The 17,034-nt window shown below is 48.1% G+C and overlaps 7 protein-coding genes across 9 annotated transcripts; 1 reads left to right on the top strand and 6 right to left on the bottom strand.

Moving 5' to 3' along the window:
* Positions 1-362: 362 nt before the first annotated feature.
* Positions 363-1,571, bottom strand: E1B28_002232 (uncharacterized protein). Its single transcript, XM_043159137.1, has 2 exons — positions 1,441-1,571; positions 363-1,378 (listed from the first exon to the last, which is right to left on the bottom strand). The coding sequence occupies exon 2, from the start codon at positions 1,376-1,378 to the stop codon at positions 560-562; it is 819 nt and encodes a 272-aa protein (XP_043002736.1). The 5' UTR covers positions 1,441-1,571; the 3' UTR covers positions 363-559.
* A 717-nt stretch (positions 1,572-2,288) lies between these two features.
* On the top strand, positions 2,289-3,242 carry E1B28_002233 (uncharacterized protein; the record flags this gene model as incomplete). The annotated part of the gene is made up of 4 exons (XM_043159138.1): positions 2,289-2,490; positions 2,549-2,566; positions 2,626-3,143; positions 3,213-3,242. 4 exons carry the CDS (start codon positions 2,289-2,291, stop codon positions 3,240-3,242), a joined length of 768 nt encoding a protein of 255 aa, XP_043002737.1.
* A 1,020-nt stretch (positions 3,243-4,262) lies between these two features.
* Positions 4,263-6,396, bottom strand: E1B28_002234 (uncharacterized protein). Of its 2 annotated transcripts, XM_043159140.1 has the most exons (12): positions 6,142-6,396; positions 5,669-6,083; positions 5,575-5,606; positions 5,459-5,523; positions 5,333-5,407; positions 5,186-5,279; positions 5,088-5,132; positions 4,887-5,032; positions 4,714-4,830; positions 4,636-4,664; positions 4,474-4,566; positions 4,263-4,414 (listed from the first exon to the last, which is right to left on the bottom strand). In XM_043159140.1, the coding sequence occupies exons 2-12, from the start codon at positions 6,013-6,015 to the stop codon at positions 4,357-4,359; spliced, it is 1,101 nt and encodes a 366-aa protein (XP_043002739.1). In that variant the 5' UTR covers positions 6,016-6,083; positions 6,142-6,396; the 3' UTR covers positions 4,263-4,356. The 2 variants fall into 2 exon arrangements, with proteins under 2 accessions (XP_043002739.1, XP_043002738.1); XM_043159139.1 differs by lacking the exon at positions 6,142-6,396 and having other exon boundaries at positions 4,636-4,830; positions 5,669-6,107.
* A 696-nt stretch (positions 6,397-7,092) lies between these two features.
* E1B28_002235 (uncharacterized protein) lies at positions 7,093-8,887 on the bottom strand. The gene is made up of 11 exons (XM_043159141.1): positions 8,435-8,887; positions 8,352-8,383; positions 8,237-8,295; positions 8,109-8,183; positions 7,966-8,059; positions 7,870-7,914; positions 7,664-7,809; positions 7,497-7,613; positions 7,417-7,445; positions 7,267-7,359; positions 7,093-7,206 (listed from the first exon to the last, which is right to left on the bottom strand). Exons 1-11 carry the CDS (start codon positions 8,755-8,757, stop codon positions 7,146-7,148), a joined length of 1,074 nt encoding a protein of 357 aa, XP_043002740.1. The 5' UTR covers positions 8,758-8,887; the 3' UTR covers positions 7,093-7,145.
* A 48-nt stretch (positions 8,888-8,935) lies between these two features.
* Positions 8,936-12,051, bottom strand: E1B28_002236 (uncharacterized protein). Its single transcript, XM_043159142.1, has 16 exons — positions 11,772-12,051; positions 11,542-11,717; positions 11,383-11,485; positions 10,856-11,331; positions 10,720-10,804; positions 10,576-10,665; positions 10,458-10,517; positions 10,331-10,397; positions 10,152-10,274; positions 10,052-10,101; positions 9,872-9,998; positions 9,761-9,813; positions 9,311-9,715; positions 9,181-9,251; positions 9,010-9,128; positions 8,936-8,948 (listed from the first exon to the last, which is right to left on the bottom strand). The coding sequence occupies exons 2-14, from the start codon at positions 11,586-11,588 to the stop codon at positions 9,183-9,185; spliced, it is 1,755 nt and encodes a 584-aa protein (XP_043002741.1). The 5' UTR covers positions 11,589-11,717; positions 11,772-12,051; the 3' UTR covers positions 8,936-8,948; positions 9,010-9,128; positions 9,181-9,182.
* A 420-nt stretch (positions 12,052-12,471) lies between these two features.
* On the bottom strand, positions 12,472-14,829 carry E1B28_002237 (uncharacterized protein). Its single transcript, XM_043159143.1, has 3 exons — positions 14,729-14,829; positions 13,028-14,662; positions 12,472-12,966 (listed from the first exon to the last, which is right to left on the bottom strand). Exon 2 carries the CDS (start codon positions 14,608-14,610, stop codon positions 13,165-13,167), a length of 1,446 nt encoding a protein of 481 aa, XP_043002742.1. The 5' UTR covers positions 14,611-14,662; positions 14,729-14,829; the 3' UTR covers positions 12,472-12,966; positions 13,028-13,164.
* A 1,235-nt stretch (positions 14,830-16,064) lies between these two features.
* Positions 16,065-17,018, bottom strand: E1B28_002238 (uncharacterized protein). Of its 2 annotated transcripts, XM_043159144.1 has the most exons (3): positions 16,832-17,018; positions 16,551-16,743; positions 16,065-16,491 (listed from the first exon to the last, which is right to left on the bottom strand). In XM_043159144.1, exons 1-3 carry the CDS (start codon positions 16,994-16,996, stop codon positions 16,412-16,414), a joined length of 438 nt encoding a protein of 145 aa, XP_043002743.1. In that variant the 5' UTR covers positions 16,997-17,018; the 3' UTR covers positions 16,065-16,411. The 2 variants fall into 2 exon arrangements, with proteins under 2 accessions (XP_043002743.1, XP_043002744.1); XM_043159145.1 differs by having other exon boundaries at positions 16,065-16,743.
* Between the last annotated feature and the right edge of the window lie 16 nt (positions 17,019-17,034).

The following is a 17,034-nucleotide window of genomic DNA, read 5'->3' on the forward strand; positions in this document are numbered from 1 at the left end:
CATAAACGACGCGTGGGACGGTAGAATGCACGTCGCCATCCGAGTCTTATGAGTTCACAATTTGTCAATTAGTATGGTTCTGTTGGGGTTATTGAAGGAGTTTAGTAAGTGACATATTCAGAACCGGGATTTTTACCTCCCCGATGCTGTTGACCTTGAGCAGTTGGCACTGTCATGGCGGTTGAAGACAAAGACCAATACCACGCTCCGGCTCTCGGGACTCTCCGGGGAGTCCTCTTTAAATAGGCTCATTGGAATTGGTTGGTTAGAGCTTTGGTTACGTATCTGGGGGAACGAGTGCGCCTCTCACCATCACCTAAGTACAGAGGACTTGGAATCCGACGGGCGGCGAAACTCGTAACAGACAGTTAAATTCCATCCCGTGCGGGTTACCAATCTTTCATAAAAGCAAAGGCATGATGCATATTGAGCAACATAGGAAGTACAGCAGACGGGAGATAGCGAGGCGCAGGTTATGGTACAAGTGTGTGAGCTAGAGCATCGTAAGAATACAGTTTTTCGAACAGAAAAAGAAAGCAAAGGAAATTTCACATCCACTTTACATTTGACCAAGTTCCCACCTCAAACACGAAGAACTCCTCTTTATCGTCCGCGAAACTGTCGCATCACGTTCCTTCAAACGTCCTGTCACTAAAGACCGTTCATGGTGCTTCAACGTGAGCGTCGCGACCAGCTGGTCGAGAGATAATTTGGTGTATTGATTCGATGGTGATGGTGATGGTGATGATATCAGTACGGATTTGACCAACGGCTTCGTCTCCCCATCGTCATCTTGCCCCTCATCATCCACATCCATTTCAAAGGCCGACTCCACATCCCGCTCTTCCTGCTCTCGTTCCCTCCAACCCCATAAGTCCAAGTACCCACCCAATCGTTGTGCCAGAAGAACGTCCTGACTTCCATCGACACAGTTTGCAGCAACAACACTCCTCCTGACCATCGCAACCAGCTTCACATCTCCTCGTTTTCTGAGATTGCTAGGAGGTGTCAGAATTCGTTCATCTTGAGATACCGGGACAATGTTGGATCGGGTATGGTGGCCTTTGAACAATGATTGAGATGATGAAGGTGAACATCGAAAGCGTGTGGCAACAGGTAACGATATGATCGGTATTGATTCGGAAGAAGATGACGCAAGAGTAGCATTTTTTGAATATCTTTCCAGCACACCAGCGGTCTCTAGGGAAACTGTGCACGTCGGCGGCGCCTTGGGTACGCGATACGAAGATGACGACGCATCTTGACGATCATACTCGAAAATACTTAACCCAAACAACGACGAGAATCGACCTCGTTTAGGTGACTTTCCCTGCGAACCGAGATCACTCGAGTGTTTTCGTTTATGGGCAATCTGCATCTGCGCAGCGTGAACACAAAGGAAGGAAAGGAATAGGTCAAAGTAAGGTCAAAGCAACATACCTGTTCTTCCTTTATTCCGAATCAAAGCAACGTGTGTTGTAAGGGTCTCCAGCCGACCACAAAGGCGGGTAGGGAAGTAGACGCGAGGTCAGGAAGGTCAATGAGAACAAGGGCAGGGAAGGAATCCAAAACGCGCTTAACGCGCGCCGCAGTCAGTAACGCTTTATATAGGGCACCACACCATCACGTGCTGTCAGGGGCCGCGTCGCGTTCAACCAGACGCGTCATCTTCGCGTCACAGTCAGATTAGTTTACCGGCCGAGCACCAGTACTATAAGCAGTTGGGTCGCAACAGCATTAATAGTATAGCCTACTACGTTCCAATCCAGAACTATGAAATCATTGTGAAGTCGTACAGAGTCATTTATACTTAGTAACGTCGTATATGACGAACACCTTGCGAGCGCCACTGCACCACGGTCCTCCAGATGCTTGTCGCGGGACGAACGTGCTAGGAGTACCCCCTTCGCGGCATAGTGTTCGTAAGTCAGGTTTTGCTCCGGACGAACGGCGGATTGAAAGTCGTAACTCCACAACCAAGAAGGAAATCGAAATCATCAGCATGAGAAGACGGGGAGCGACTAGTGCTGCCAGTGGCGGCCCATATGGAAAGATGAGCGTGCGCTGTGCACACTGCAGAATCAACCTTTTGACAGCGATGGTAAGTTTGTGCCAGGTGGAATAGCAATGGAATAGTAGTAGATGGAACTCAAGGCCGAAGTTGAGAATGGTCACCTCACCCTACCGTGGGTTTGCATACAAGGGAGCGATTGTCTTCCCGTATCGTTGAGGAAGGGAGACGCTGGCGTCAGTTTTGGGAACGACCGGACCGGGAGCCGTTGCGTTTCATGTTGCGTTCGGTCGTTACCCCTATTCTGCCACACTATTCACCTTTCGTACCACCACCACAAATGCCGATAGTGCTTCCAAATTCACAGCCTGGAATATTCGAATATGTTACACCAAAGCCTCAAATCCCTCGCGAACCTGTTACGGTGGCCGATATCGGTGTAGCCGGGCCCTTCAAAAGTTTCGTCCTCCCCCAATACAGTGCGTTCGATCCCCTCTCACAGCTTCTCGCTCTGACAGGTAAATGAGTTAGAAACAGTCGACGGCCCCATCCAAGGTCAGGCTGCGCCATGTAAATATATGCGTTCGCAATGCACGTACTGACGCATCGCTCAGGCCCTGGGACACCGCAGCTTCACGAAATGCTGCAAAAGATCCAAAACACCCTACAAGAACATGGAAACCGCTTGGAAGCACTCGAAGACCTCGCCAGGGGTACACACAGAGACGTCCAAAATCTGAAAGACGATATGAGGGTGGTCAAGGAGGACCTTCACGGTGTCAGAGATGGGGTCAGGGTGGTCGAGGAGGACCTCTGGGTCAGAGATGAGACCAGGGTCATGGAGGACGAGATAATAGATGAAAACTTGGGAATGCTGAAATCCCACACGGATCTTGTGCAGAAGGACATGGAGGCCCTTAAGGTCAGCATGGCTGAATGTATCAAAGAGTCGGCTGCCACCAAGGCAGTCATAACCAAAGTAAGAAGGTTGCTTCCTCTGTTCATGGGTTGGTTGATTGCAAGCCCGATGCAGTTCCTTAACCTCCAAATAAATGGAAATGCCGGGCCCCTTCAGGAAGTACCTTTTTGTAGAGGGGATAGGCCTTGGTCAAAATGGTATCCAGTTGAAGTGGTGAGTTTCTGTGTTCCCCGTCCACGATTCATGTCGACACATGACCTCGACCCGGTATCGTGGCTCTAGATGGCTGATGGTCAGCCAGTCAAGAAGTGAGGGACAGACGTATCCACGGGGAAAGTCAATGTCAGGATACCACCATTGATGAAGATGGCCGACATCTATGATCTTTCTGTCCACCAGCAGGTAGCATACTACCAGGGCTACTACCCTGAACAGGATGTTCCAGACGACGAGGACAGTCTCAAGTCTGCCATTGCTTGGGCTATTGGCTGTAAAGCTGTCCCGGTTTAAGAGACGGATCAACCATGGTAAGTCCTCCTGACTGCATGCGCCTCAATGGCAACTCACGACGTGTGATAGGTTCTCGATTCACCGTAGTGTCATATCAGCTTTTCCTAATCACCTCTTAGCCTACTATTTAGCCCTTTTGGTCTCTAATTGTCGGCTTCGCATTGAACTTGTGGTCGTTTAATGGTAGTGTAGGAGAGATAGAATAATTGACAATTAATGGACTGGTTTATGGAACTACTCCCGTATAGTATTAGCCACAACAGCATTAATCCAGCCGAGGTAACTAACCAGCATGTTGGGCCCATCGACACCCAAGTCCAAGGTATGTATGCGATTCATTTTTGTTACGGACCTTTTTTGCAATGAAGGTCTGACATGAACACGTTCCATTGCCTTGATATGTACTTACATTGATCCCTATACAACAGCTGTATTATACAATGCAGAAACGGCAGAAATAGGCATTCAAGTCCACCAGATCGTCAAGGGGGGTAACGGTTCCGACATATCCATCTGGTCGAACGACGACTACAGCCCGGATGTGCCAAGTACCACGTCGTCGAAGACTCTGAAAGGATTCGAGGCGTGTGAGAAACTCGCGCTTCGATTTACCACAGCAAAAGACTTACTTGGACCAGTGCGATCGGAAAAGCGCAAAAATAGTGTTGTACAATATACGCTTCTTGTCCGTGTTGCTGACCGCGATAAAGTCAGACATTGACTTTGGTGCGGCTTTTGTCAAGGACGAGCTCGATCCTCACCGTCATCCGCCAGCTGTTCGACTCTCGACAGTTGTGAAGAATCTGAGGAATCGAACACCAAAATCTTGAACCGTGTATCTGGATTTCTTACAAGAAATAGAATACATCTTCGCTCCGCGGTCTTCTTTCCTTACCAATCATGATGATCTACCAGCTCAAATCTTCAAAACAACCCTTCCATTCACCTTGCCTGCAACCATATCATCCATAACCCTTGTAGAACAGTAATTCAATATCCAGGCCATGTCCAAACAGTTCCGAGGCGCACGTACTGGTTGACATCTTCAAGCTTTCTAACATCAACTTTGCATCTGATTCTACCGGTAGCTGCCATCCTCAAGACTTCTTCCATGTCCTGGCGTGTTCTGCAAAAACATACATACGATGAAGCAGAATCGTTAGACAATCGCCACGACGATAAATGTTAGACATACCCGGTAGCTGTCCCAACAATTTTCAATACCTATGAACTGGATGAGTCCTACCGAGGGTTTGTCGCTTCACACAATTACCTTCGAAATCAACAGTCCAATCGGGACGTTAAGCGTCGAGTCCCCAGTAGGCATACCCACGGCGACAAGAGTGCCCGTCGTACGAAGATATCGCAATGCGCTATTGAATGGCTGAGGCTGGTTTCCTCGATTTATTACTAGCTTGAGGGTATCGAAAGGAGTGAAAGACCTACATGGCCAACGGCAACTACAGCAGCATGAGGTCCTACACCATCTGCAGCTTGAATAACGTCTTGAACTAGGTCTTTCGTTTCCTTGAAATCGACCCAACGTTCCGCGCCGAGTTTCATGCAGAGCTCCTTCTTTTCCGCTCCGGTGTCTATGAGTTTGCATGTCAGATTTCCGTGAGCAGTCGGAGGTCAGTACTTCAGTACCGATAGCAATGACCCTCAGTCCCTGAACAACGGCGAACTGGACACCTGGGGCATGATTTCATATGAAACTCGAACTCGAGATACACGGGAAAATATACCCAAATGACCTAGGCCGCCACCAGCTCCCGTGATGGCAACCCATTGACCAGCTTTCGCCTTTGTTTCCTTGAGCGCTCGATATATGGTCAGGCCCTGCAATAAAATGAATATGAACTCTTGGGAATACAAAGCTGATATGTGCTTACAGCACAGAGAAGGGGTGCTGCTTCGGCCCCATCCAGATTATCAGGTATGGGAGTGACGTAGTCGGTATATGAAACCTATTTCAGGAGAATGTTAGCACTAGTCAAAATAAATGAGAGAGGACATACGGCATACTCCTGGAACGTGCCATGTATCAAACATCCATGTGTGGACGCTCGAGCGACAGGACAGCCTGTGAATGAATAAACGATGTGCCTCAACGGAAACTAAGCGCAACACTAACAAGTTTCCCATCCCATCCGGCACATCTCGCATCTGCACGCTTTTAGTTAGCCGGAAAGCAGAAAGGAAACATTGCAGAGGAACTTGACACGGACCTCAAACACGCATTACCGAACCACTTCAGTCCAACCCTATCTCCCACTTTGACGGGATTTGCTCCGACCGAGAGTGTCCCCTCCGCAATAGCGACTACCTTCCCAACCCCTTCATGTCCGCCCACGGTTGGCAATGACATAAAAGCCCCAGTACTCCAATCATTATCTCTAATATGAACATCCGAATGACAGCATCCTGAATATTCCAGCTTCACCAAGCACTGTCCAGGCTTCAGGTCGGACGGTTTGGTCACGGGAAAGTCATTCTTCACTTCGAGAGGTTGTTTGAACCGCGACATAACGACCGCTCGCTGGGTTTTGGGAATGTTGGTTTCATTCGAAGACATGGTGCTTGAGATTTGAAAAGTTCTGATAGAAGGGTCCTTTATAGGGATCGCAAGAAATGCGAATGCGGCTGCAATTAATCATAAGTATCATGGTAGAGCAAGAGCAAGAGTCCCACACAGTCGCACCAAAGAGTCCGATCAGTCACGTGTGTACAAAAATCACAAGACAATAAGACAAGCTTATGACCCGGCCCTTTGTGCCGAGTTTTTTTGCATGTTTATACACCTGCTTACTTGCGCTCTGTAGGAGTTCTGCAGGTAGTGAACAGCATGAATCACCCATGGGGGGAAAGTTTGTGTCCCTTGGCCCACTGTATTCATATCACATGACCTGTTCTGTGAACATCCTGTGTCAGAGGCGTAATTACACCTGTCCTACCCGTTACCCATGGAAAAAAGTATGGTGGGTATGGGACTTGTACAGGGTGACTAATCCATTCCAGCCCCATCCCATGCACAGGAAAACCCACCAACCCGTGCTGTTCCAACTTCCCTATCTGCAGGTATGGCCATGCTCTATCCCATTTTACAGGTACAAACCCATGGGGAAAGTATTCTGTGCCAAATCAGTACATGTTGTATAGTGGGTGACATAAATAGCAGGTGGAGGACTTGTACTGTGTACAGAACTTTGTACAGGGTGGCCTACCCCATTCCCTCCCTGTCCCATGCACAGAAAAACCTGTAACCTGTGGAAAAACAGTACAGTTAGAGAAGGGGAGAGGAGACAGTGAGAGATGACAAATTATTACCAAAAAAGTGTGTGGGAATATAAAAGTTACATCTCATAACAGTTGAAGTATAGATGCATGTCAGATAACAGTAGGAATAAATAAACAGGAACATGAAAAATACTACGTTACTGTAGCTCAAAGGGAGGGGACATTGTCGTGCACGCAGGAAATTTCGATCTCCGCTTTAATTTACCCTGGTCCTGTCGCATAGATCATTTTTTGGAGATAATCGCTGATAATCGCTGATAATCAGGTCTCTTTGTCCCATTATATATAGGATAACAATACGACGTTGAACAAACACGATCAAGGTACTTATGTTATGTATGTCCATCCATCATGACCAGCCTCTTGAATTTACATTACCGTGGCAATGATTACAGTGGCATACATACACTATTGAATCTTGAGAACCACTCTCCCAGTAAGCTTCGCTTGATGCATGTCTTCCATCACGCTGTGGGGCGAAAATCAGTAAACCACGGACCGATAATTAGAGGGTACGGTCAAAACGTACTTGTTAACTTCATCTAGAGGCTTAACCTCATGGTGACATCTGACCTTCCCACTTGCAACGATATTCAAAGCCTCTGCCATGTCCTGGCGATTTCTACACATAAAGAACAGCGAGTCGGGTATGATGAGATTGAAAGGTAATAATACATACCCGGTTGATGTTCCAACGATGTTCAAGCACTAGAACCGGAGATTAATCAGAACATTCATCAAGGCATGGCGAAGAGATACCTTGGGAACTAGCATATTCAATGGAACGTTTAACATCGCACCCGCGGCAGGCACGCCGACGCAAACTAGGGTTCCGCTAGGACGTAGATATAACAGGGCTTGATTGAATGGGGTAGCCTAATCCGACGGTGAGATTCTCGACTGCTTGAAGATCATGCAAGGCTCACATTGCCGACAGCGATCACTGCTGCATGAGAACCCAATCCTCCTGTTGCTTCTTGGACTTCCTTGACAACGTCCTTCGACTCCATAAAATCAACCCACTTCTCCGCGCCAAGTTTGTGGCACAGTTCCTTCTTGGATAAGCCCGAATCTGAAAGAACGTAAACGTATTCATAAAAGCGCGTTGAAATCGAGTCGAAAGAAGATATACCGATCGCAATAACGCGGAATCCCATCGCGACGGCGTACTGTACCGCTACCAACGAACATCAATTACGGGTTCAAATCTCAGAAAAGAAGAACGTACCCAAATGTCCGAGACCTCCACCAGCTCCCGAGATGGCTACCCATTCGCCGATTATCGCTTTCGTTTCCTTCAGTGCTTTGTATACAGTGACACCCTGAGTTGAGGTTAAGAACCCGGCATGACCTAAATGGCACTGAACCTACCGCGCAGAGAATTGGAGTAGCAGCAGCGCTCTCCAGGCTCTCTGGAATAGGCGTCACGTAGTCCGTATATGACACCTGATGTACCACCATTAGTAAGGAACACGCCTCGGAGAGGCAGGAAGTCATACACAGTACTCAGCAAAGGTGCCATGGTCGGTAAAACCATGACTGCGCTGGAACGGGCAAGCTATAAGATACCCCTCAATAAGACACAAAGAGAGCGCCACAAGAAACGAAACGAACAGCTCTCCTTCCCGCGTCTGCACAAGTCACACCTATTGCGGCACATCAACACACGGCTTTCATCAAATAAGCGAATCGCCTACCTCAAACACGACCTAGCAATCCATTTCAACCCAACCCGATCTCCAACTTTCACCTTAGTCTGGGTGTGTTCACCGATTGCTACAACGTGGCCAATACCTTCATGTCCTCCAACGAGCGGAAGTCGAGGCGGTGGACCCCAATCGTTATCTCGAACATGCAAATCCGAATGACAGCATCCAGCATATTCCATCTTGATGAGGCATTCTCCGACCGCCAGTTCTGAGGGTTGTTTGACCGGGAACTCTTTGATATCATAAGGTTTTCCGCAATGTGTCAGCACCGCTGCTCGAGCAGTTTTTGGGATGTTCGTGGCTGTCGGCATTTGATCTCTGGTTTCTGAAATCAAAATAGTGAGAAGCGACGTTGCATTGGGAAGGCGAACGCGAGTGTTATAAATAATATATCTTCCAGCCTATGTCTCATGACTATGTTCCCGTCAGCTCCTGTGAGCCATGATAAGGGAAAGCGATGCTGTGGGTTGATACTTTCACACATTATTCGGCATAAGGTTAACTTTAATCCCGGCTCGGCGGTGTTAGAGTGTAAGCTGAGAAGTTCTAGTTTTCTCACTCACGGATGAAGTTCTTCACGAGATTCACCTGAATGATGGGAGGTATCCTGCCTTGTCATTGAAGGAACGCAATAGAGTACAAAAAATCTTCCGGGTAAAGAGTAACCGTACAAATCTACACGCTGGAAAAAGATCAGCTTCTCGAGTGAGGTCACATTGTCAGAGCACACTCACCTTTAAGCCAAAAGGACCATTGCGCGATGATAATATCCCTTTATGATGGGGAACAAGGGTGCCAAGATATGCTTCAAATCGGTCCATTAGCATTGGATCAGAAGCGGTTGGAATGAAAAGAAAGACTGACTTTGACTTCCTGAACAAGAGCGTCCCATTTACCGATCCATATCGCCCTGAACATCACAATGGACGATGCGATAAAAATCGCCCGTGCAACATTCTTCAAGACCCTCCTCACCCACTCCTGGCGCCTCTGCTCCCTCTGCCACTCTTCCGTCCGCCCAGATATATTGTAATCCTCCCAGTTTACTCGCCTAAACCACCACCAGAACAAAGTAGACATCCCGGGAAAGATGCTTGTCACTTTTCCTTCACTACCTTTGCGATACCACGAGACGCAATCCACGAAAACGGACTTCCTAAGTCGAGATTGGATGATGTCGTTGTATCGCTTCGTAGCGTGGTCGGTGACTTCGGCTGTCTTGAGGTCGCCCCGAAGTACAGGTTCAATCAGTTGTAGCATGTAGTTGATCTATTGGAGGTAAATCATCTGTCTAACTGGTCGGTGAATAGTTACCTGGCATTCCTCCGTGTAGATGACTGATGTGTGTCCTGTAGCCGTATTAGGACCTACAATAGTTCAAACTAAGCGAGTTGCGACCGATGTAGATTGGAAGGGTGCTCATACCGGCGATCATGTAGAAATTCGGAAACCCGGGCAAGGTAGTGCCCATATACGCCGTGGGTCCCCCATTCCTGTCGTAATACTCCTTGACTGTCTCGCGAGTGCCTTTCACGCGTAGCGGGTAGTCGTCCTACAAGAACAGAGTCAGACAGGGTAACTCTTTTCAATCAAGCCGAAGCTCACTGCTACAAAGCCAGTAGCAAATATAAGAACATCAAAAGACAATCTTTCGCCTGAACGGACAATGAGACCTAACACGTTCAGAATGATTCAATTCAAGTACCTGTCGTCGTGATGACCCCGTCTTCAGTTATGGATTGAATTCCATCCCAGTTCATTGTGACGTTCGGTCGATGCAAGCATTTGAGATAATCTGTATCAAATATGACACGCTTGCACCCCAGAGCTAGAGGCGAAGCCTGAGTAAAGCCATGTGAAAGAAGTGTATAAAGAGCTACCTACTGTAGGTTGGGATAAGCTTATCATGATATTTCTTTGGAGCAGCGTCCAGTATATATTTCTTGAGGCCCTATGTGAAAGCGTCCATTAGAGACTAGCTCTCTAAACCGAAATTATCGGCAGTGCTCACCATCTCAAATAAAGCGCGAGTCCAGGCATTTGCGAATACCAGCCCATAAAACAAGTCAGTCTGAGAAAGGAAAGTTGAGCGGGCCATCTCTGCATCATGGATCAAATACAAATCTCACATTCAGGTAATGTCGAAGTCGGTAGAGTCGCATGAACAGAGGCACGTTTCTAAACATCCATTTCTGCACGGGTCCAATCTCGCTACGAATCTAGCGGTATGTATTTCAGCTACATCTCTCACTGTCTGATGTTACTGGCCATACCGGTGGGAGAACCCAACTTGGGGTCCGGCAGAGGTTCGTAATGTTCACCAACGGGTCTTCAGATATCACAGGGATTAATTGCGTCCTGTGACAATGGTTAACTACACATCAGTTGGCCTTGAAACGATAAACGTACGCTGAAGCTCCATTCCCAACGACCGCGACTCGCTTGCCCTTCAAATCCACACGATGGTCCCATGCACCGGAATGAAACAAATCCCCTTTGAAGGTCTCCAAGCCTGCAATCTTCGGGAAGTTTACAACTTCCAGAATACCCAAGGCCGAGATCAAGACTTCCGCTTCGTCCTGTTGTTCCTCCAACGCGGCTTCTTCCACCAGTTGCTTCCCTGGTTGGCTGGCTTTCGAGAGCTCACCCTTCACTGCTTTGGTCGTGATAAGATACTTCGATTTCTTGGGGTCCCAGGCCGCCGAGGTCACCAGAGTGTTGAACACCATATGCGAATAAAGGTCATATTTTATAGCGATATTTCTCCAATAGTCGAGAAATTGAGACTGCTTCGCATGGGTGTAGTCCCATTCGGGATTAAGGTCGGTTGACAGAGAGAAGAAGTGTGACGGAACATCTGAGGAACATCCAGGGTAGGTATTCGACTGCGAATCAATTGAGTATGCGGTGCCACACAAAGACGGTCCAAAACGTACCCTCCAAGTCCCTGCAAGATCGTTCGCCTTCTCATAGATGACGAAGTTATCGAATTGCGGAAGTTGTCTTCGTAGATAGACTCCAAATGCTATTCCACCCACTCTACACGGACGCAACAGCTACAGTAGATTCCGCTGAAGTCGTACGAAGTGACGCACCCTGCACCGATAACAACAATTCGTGGTTGGGATTGTTTTTCAGGCATTATTCAGCGATTTTGAGGCGTCTTGAACGAAGTAAAAAGTAAGGGTTTGGCATATCATATATACCAAGACCTTTTGCTTCTTTCTCCATCTTCCACCGGTTATAGGCAGTGTGAGAAGTACCGATGAACCTGGGCCAGCTGATAAAGCTAATTCTGAGTGTCATATTACAACATATTACTCACCTCTCCCAAGAAGGGAAGCTTTGTACGCCGTAGAGCGCTTTCAGCTAGAAATGGCTTTCTTGTCATCCGAACTGTCCCCCTTTGGTATCACGGTATCAGCGATACAGGGACGATGGCCACTTGCCGGAAGGCTTTCCGAGTCTTGTAGTAATGTATTTGTTCATGAGACTTGGTCGCTCCTACTGCGAGACTCGTCCATCAAGTTGTGGCAACACGAATGGAAGGCCTTCGGTGGTTTGACGACCCCGATGACAGTGGGGATGATAGTGGGATAGTGCGGAGGAAGATTAAGAGGTGTCGGATTTTTTCTACCAATTTGTACACCCGAAATGTCGCATGGCAAACTGATTGGCGAACCGGCAGTCTTTGCCGGGAATGACATGTGACGGTCGAGTTTCTTTCTTCCTCACATCCAGCCCTCTAAAACCCAAGTTAATTAAACCCCCAAGTTTCTTTCAGCGATAGTCATACATGTAGTCTCGCAGTTACTTCTCTGAGTCTTTACCTCACGGGTCCTCTAAGGGGTTATAGGAATAGTGGAGGTACGTTTCTGCGCCTTTTAAGAGGCTACTGTTGCACTTTCCATGTCGATGCGTCCAAGTTAGAGCGGGCCGTCAGAAGGAAGTTGTTATTGTCGTCGGCCGTTGCTCATTCGTTGTTCCAACTTCCCAGGGCGCCGACCAATCAGTTTCACAAGCTTCCGAGATAGGTAAATGTATTTTTTGCAGGAAACCATCGTCGTTCGTAACCTCATGTACATTAACATAACATGATCATCAACTGTTTGAAAACCGGCTTCATGAGATGCAAGGTGATCTGAGCACCTGTCGGAAGAAAGAACTTGGCTTCACAGTTGGCGAAGCAAGATGAAAAAAGAAAGTAACAAAAATGTAACAAAACCCAAAACCTCAGCAACGTCGACAAAGAATTCGAAATGAATGATCGCGGAGAGCAATGCAAGATGCGTGATGTTGAATGCTATATATACAGATGTGTGTGCGTGTGGGTATATGTGGTAGTATGTGATGTGTTTTTAGAAAGCAAATGCGACAATGACAGTAAGAGGATGCTAAAGTAAGATGAAGATGGGGAAAATGTAAGGAACCACAATGCGAAAGGAAGCCGAGAGATCGTGGGATTTGACGTTTTTGTTCAATAAATTGATCCATAGAAGAGCCGAGATGCGCGTCTGTCGCTGATGAAAAACGAGGTTGAGGTGAGGCTACACACCCAACGGTCGGATATAAGACACTCACAACCAGAATACGCTATCACACCGGCTCGACCATTAATATCAATAACATTACACGTTCGCCCAGCAACCAACAGAGAGCTCAGCTCAACATTGTAGAACATAGCCGAGTTGACTTGGACCAAATCTACGATGTCACCTTCAACAAAGCTCAAGCTTTAGCTTAGAACGATGCCTAATTCTTTGCTCAACCTCGCCAGGCCTCGTCTTCCTACCCCCACGGTGTTTGAGAGTCAACGTGGCGACGAGCTGATCTAGTGCGAGATTCCGTTCCGCACGACATGTGGGAATGACAGGAGGAGGGGAGGGCGACGAACGACGGATATGGGACGGTTCAGGCGGTGTAGATGATACCTCAACCTGCATAGCATTACTGACATCGGGTTCGTCGACGTCCATGGGAAGAAAAGGGTCGTCATCATCCGCATCGTCACTGCTGCCCAAGGAGGTAAGGAACGTGGAATGAATGTTCTCCTTGTCAGTCCCTTCCTCCAAGAACGTAATGTAAGATCCCGGGTGAAACGAGGGAACCGTCAAAGGTGCTCGTCTCTCTCGATACCCCCAATCGTCGAGGTACTTGCCTAATCGATGGACAAGAATCCTGTCCTGTTCCATGAGCTCGGCTTTTCGCTCCAGCGCCGCGTCCGCTTCGGATGAACTGAGAAAGTCGTAGGTAACGCTACCGCTGCCAGACTCAGGAGAACCGGATCCGACGAGTGTGCTGCTCGTTTCAAACGAGTGTCCACTCAAGTCAAACGGTTCAGAAGCGAAAGCAGGAACAGCGCTTGCTTTCAAAGCAGCGACGGCACTTTCCCGCAAGCCAGTCATAACGCTTCTTCTGACCATGGCCACGAGCTTTGCGTCCGCCCTCTTCTTCAATAAACTTGGACAGAGAGTTTCGTTGTCGACTAGCGACGGTAGTTCTATCTTGGGACAAGGTTTATCATCGTCATGCTCATATAAAGATGACGGAAGAGGAGTTGACGGTCGTTCATATCCCCCTGGAGCCAGCTCCGACGCGGAAATACATGAGCGATTGCGTTTATGACCTTTAGATGATGAGTGTGTGCGAGGCGAAGACTGACGTAGGAGAACATGATTGGAACGAGACCGAGTATGCTTTCCACTAGGAAAAGCTTCAGGACTTGAGGGTGGAGAGGTGGATGGGAAAGGAATAGCATTGACATCGCGAGATGTTAACACCCGAGGGTTGGCTGTAGCGTTTTCAAGTGAGATGGTGCACGTCGGTGGAGACTTTGAAACTGCTCCCATTGATGAAAGTGACGCCCTAGACTTGAAAGGCTTGAGGCCTTTCGGTGCAGATGGGACTGGAATCGGGGAAGAAGCGTGAGCCGACTTCGTTTCCCCGATTGAAAAATCAAACGATCCCAACGTAAATAGTGACGAGAATCTGCTACGTTTTGACGGTTTCCACGATGAGAATGAAGTGTCAGAATCGGTTTGGGATGAATGGGAGGCTAATGTCTTCCTCTTCTGGGTGTTTCGTGACGTTGTGGAAAGAACGTGGTCCGTGCTGGGAGTAGAACTAGAGCTTGAGAGAGTGAAAGCTCTTGGGAAAAAATGCATCCTGATGGTCGTAATGGTCGTAAGGCTGATGGTAAACTAGGTAGTGGCTTCCCTGTCGACCGGTATCAATTAATGGATTGTTGCAGTCCGACGGGATGGACAGTGATAAATTACTTACTGCCCCTTGACTTGCTTATTGCTGACCAACGTAAAGTAGTTTCGACCGGAAATACCCCCCGGAACGCGACGAATCAAGTAGGCAAACCAGGGGACGTGGCCAAGCAGGAAACGAGGCTAACTCAAACGGGCTCCATTATATACGTCGAATCACGTGGACGTGTCCTCCCACGAGGCGCGCTTGCCCTTCCGCTTGTACTTAGCGGACGGCGAATACCCACCTCTGCCCTGCATCAACATGGGTGTCTTCGACTATTCTTTTGTCCGCACCCCCCACCAAATAGTCATAAAGGCATGTCGCTGCTCCCCCACCCTTCCTGGTCCTGGTCCTGAGTGTGTCATAAGCGACTGCAATCCATCCGACATGGTCCATGCTCATCAACACGAGGCCCGTGGTATCTAGCACCGCACTTTCCGGAACCTTAACACATTTTGATTTACATTGAATCGGTATCTGAATCTCCTCGCAGCTTCGGACTTGAGGACCGAGGTCAGTCCTCGAACATTTAAAAGCTGAAGTTGCACGGTAATTGAGATCGTTCTCCTGAACATTTTGTTGACCTTTTACAGACTCGATGCTGCTTCAGGTTTACCTTTCGCTACCTCTGAATCTCTTCTCACCAGAGAAAGTCGGGACGCTCGAGCACTGTATTAATCGGACTCCTTCATCATATTGAACCGTCAAAAAGATGGCGCAACCGCATATTGGCGACTGACACGACAGTTGTGAAAAGGCAAGAAGTACCAGGGTGCACCGTGCAGCTTGACCTGTAAGCGTTACCCGTCAGTGTGATTCCTCGTTTTGACAGGCACCATGAAGATTGACCGTCGATTTGAATCCAGATATCAACTTGGGCCTGGCCCCTCCTCTCCCCAGGTCCCGATAAACCGTTTCTGGACATCTTCGATTCGGTTCATTGTCACTTAATTTCAGCAAGGGGGTGGATCGAAGTACTTATCAACGGCCTGGTTTCCCAGACCTTCAATTTCACTGTCATTGTGACCAAGACTTCTCTCGGATAAGGTATGGACTGACAGAGAGGACCGGTGACCAGACCTCAACTCGGCTTAGCCAGAAGGCTCAAATATTCGTCTCCTGCATGGAAAGCACCAAATCCAGCTTCTTCACCGTTCACACTCAACGGACTCGCGACCTCGCGATCAACCGGTCCTAGGTGGACGCGTGCACTTCACGTAGGCCCAGAACAAAATCTCCAATTCCCTCGTCTTGGCATTCGTCCTCGAAGGTGAAGTTCGATGCATGGTCCTCAAATTTCACCTTCAAAATCGCTGGTATGCTCCTCGATCTCTTCTTCAGGCTTTAGTTGATGGCTCGTGGCTGGACTTGTGCCACCTGTACTAAAGACACGGGACTGATTCCGTGCTTTAGCTGACACTCAATTACTCCCGGTGTGCTACTAAAACTTCTTTTATCCCAGACACGTCTCGACCGTATATAGTCCGACCCGAGTTCGCAGGACATGGGACTGATAGAACTACAGATTCAAGAGGACTTCTTAACGTCGGAAACTTTGTACCAATGTGAGTAGACCGAAGCTTTCGGAAAATTAACACTCTTATGAGGTTCGGATTTGTAAGGAAACCGAGTTAGGGTTATTCCAAGTCCGTTCCAAAACCTAGGGTAAATCCCACAGGTCTCCGTACAACGCCATATCATGTACCCTCAAAGCTTGACCTCTTTAGGCTTCACATGAACATCAATCCAATCCCATTTCGAATCGGTATGGAGCTCCTTGCGGGGTTCTGTAAATAAACGATCAATCAGTGGCAGACATTACGAACGGAAGGGGGAAATTGAGCACTCCAATTATAAGAGTCGTCCACCGTGGAGGCTTGAACAATGACAAAATCGTTGTTAGAAGCCTCTAGACTGGGACGAATGAAAAGCGTCGATCCACAATTCGAACAGAAATGACGCCCGAGTGTTCTTCCACTGGCGGTATTGCTATCGTCGTATCGTTTGATCAGATCGGAACCTTCGGTAATCAAGACATTCTGTTCAACGGAAAGCGGGATGAGCTATTATGTTTACTAACCCCCTGCAGTTCTCACGTCACTGTGATATGGAGAAAGTAGCCCATACCTTATCCTTGAAGAACATATTCGACAAGAACGCCGTCCCGCTGGCTTTCTGACAATTCTGGCAGTGGCAGACAACAAATGTAAAAGGATCTCCTGTAATCTGAAGCTTCACTCCTTTGCAGAGGCAGGAGCCAGCACGGGCGGTCGTTCCGTCTGGTTTCGACATCGTGGGTCGGAAACAAGGAGGCGTGGGAGGGAAGAACC

This window comes from Marasmius oreades, chromosome 10 (assembly GCF_018924745.1).
Source record: "Marasmius oreades isolate 03SP1 chromosome 10, whole genome shotgun sequence".
Classification (NCBI taxonomy): Eukaryota; Fungi; Basidiomycota; class Agaricomycetes; order Agaricales; family Marasmiaceae; genus Marasmius; species Marasmius oreades.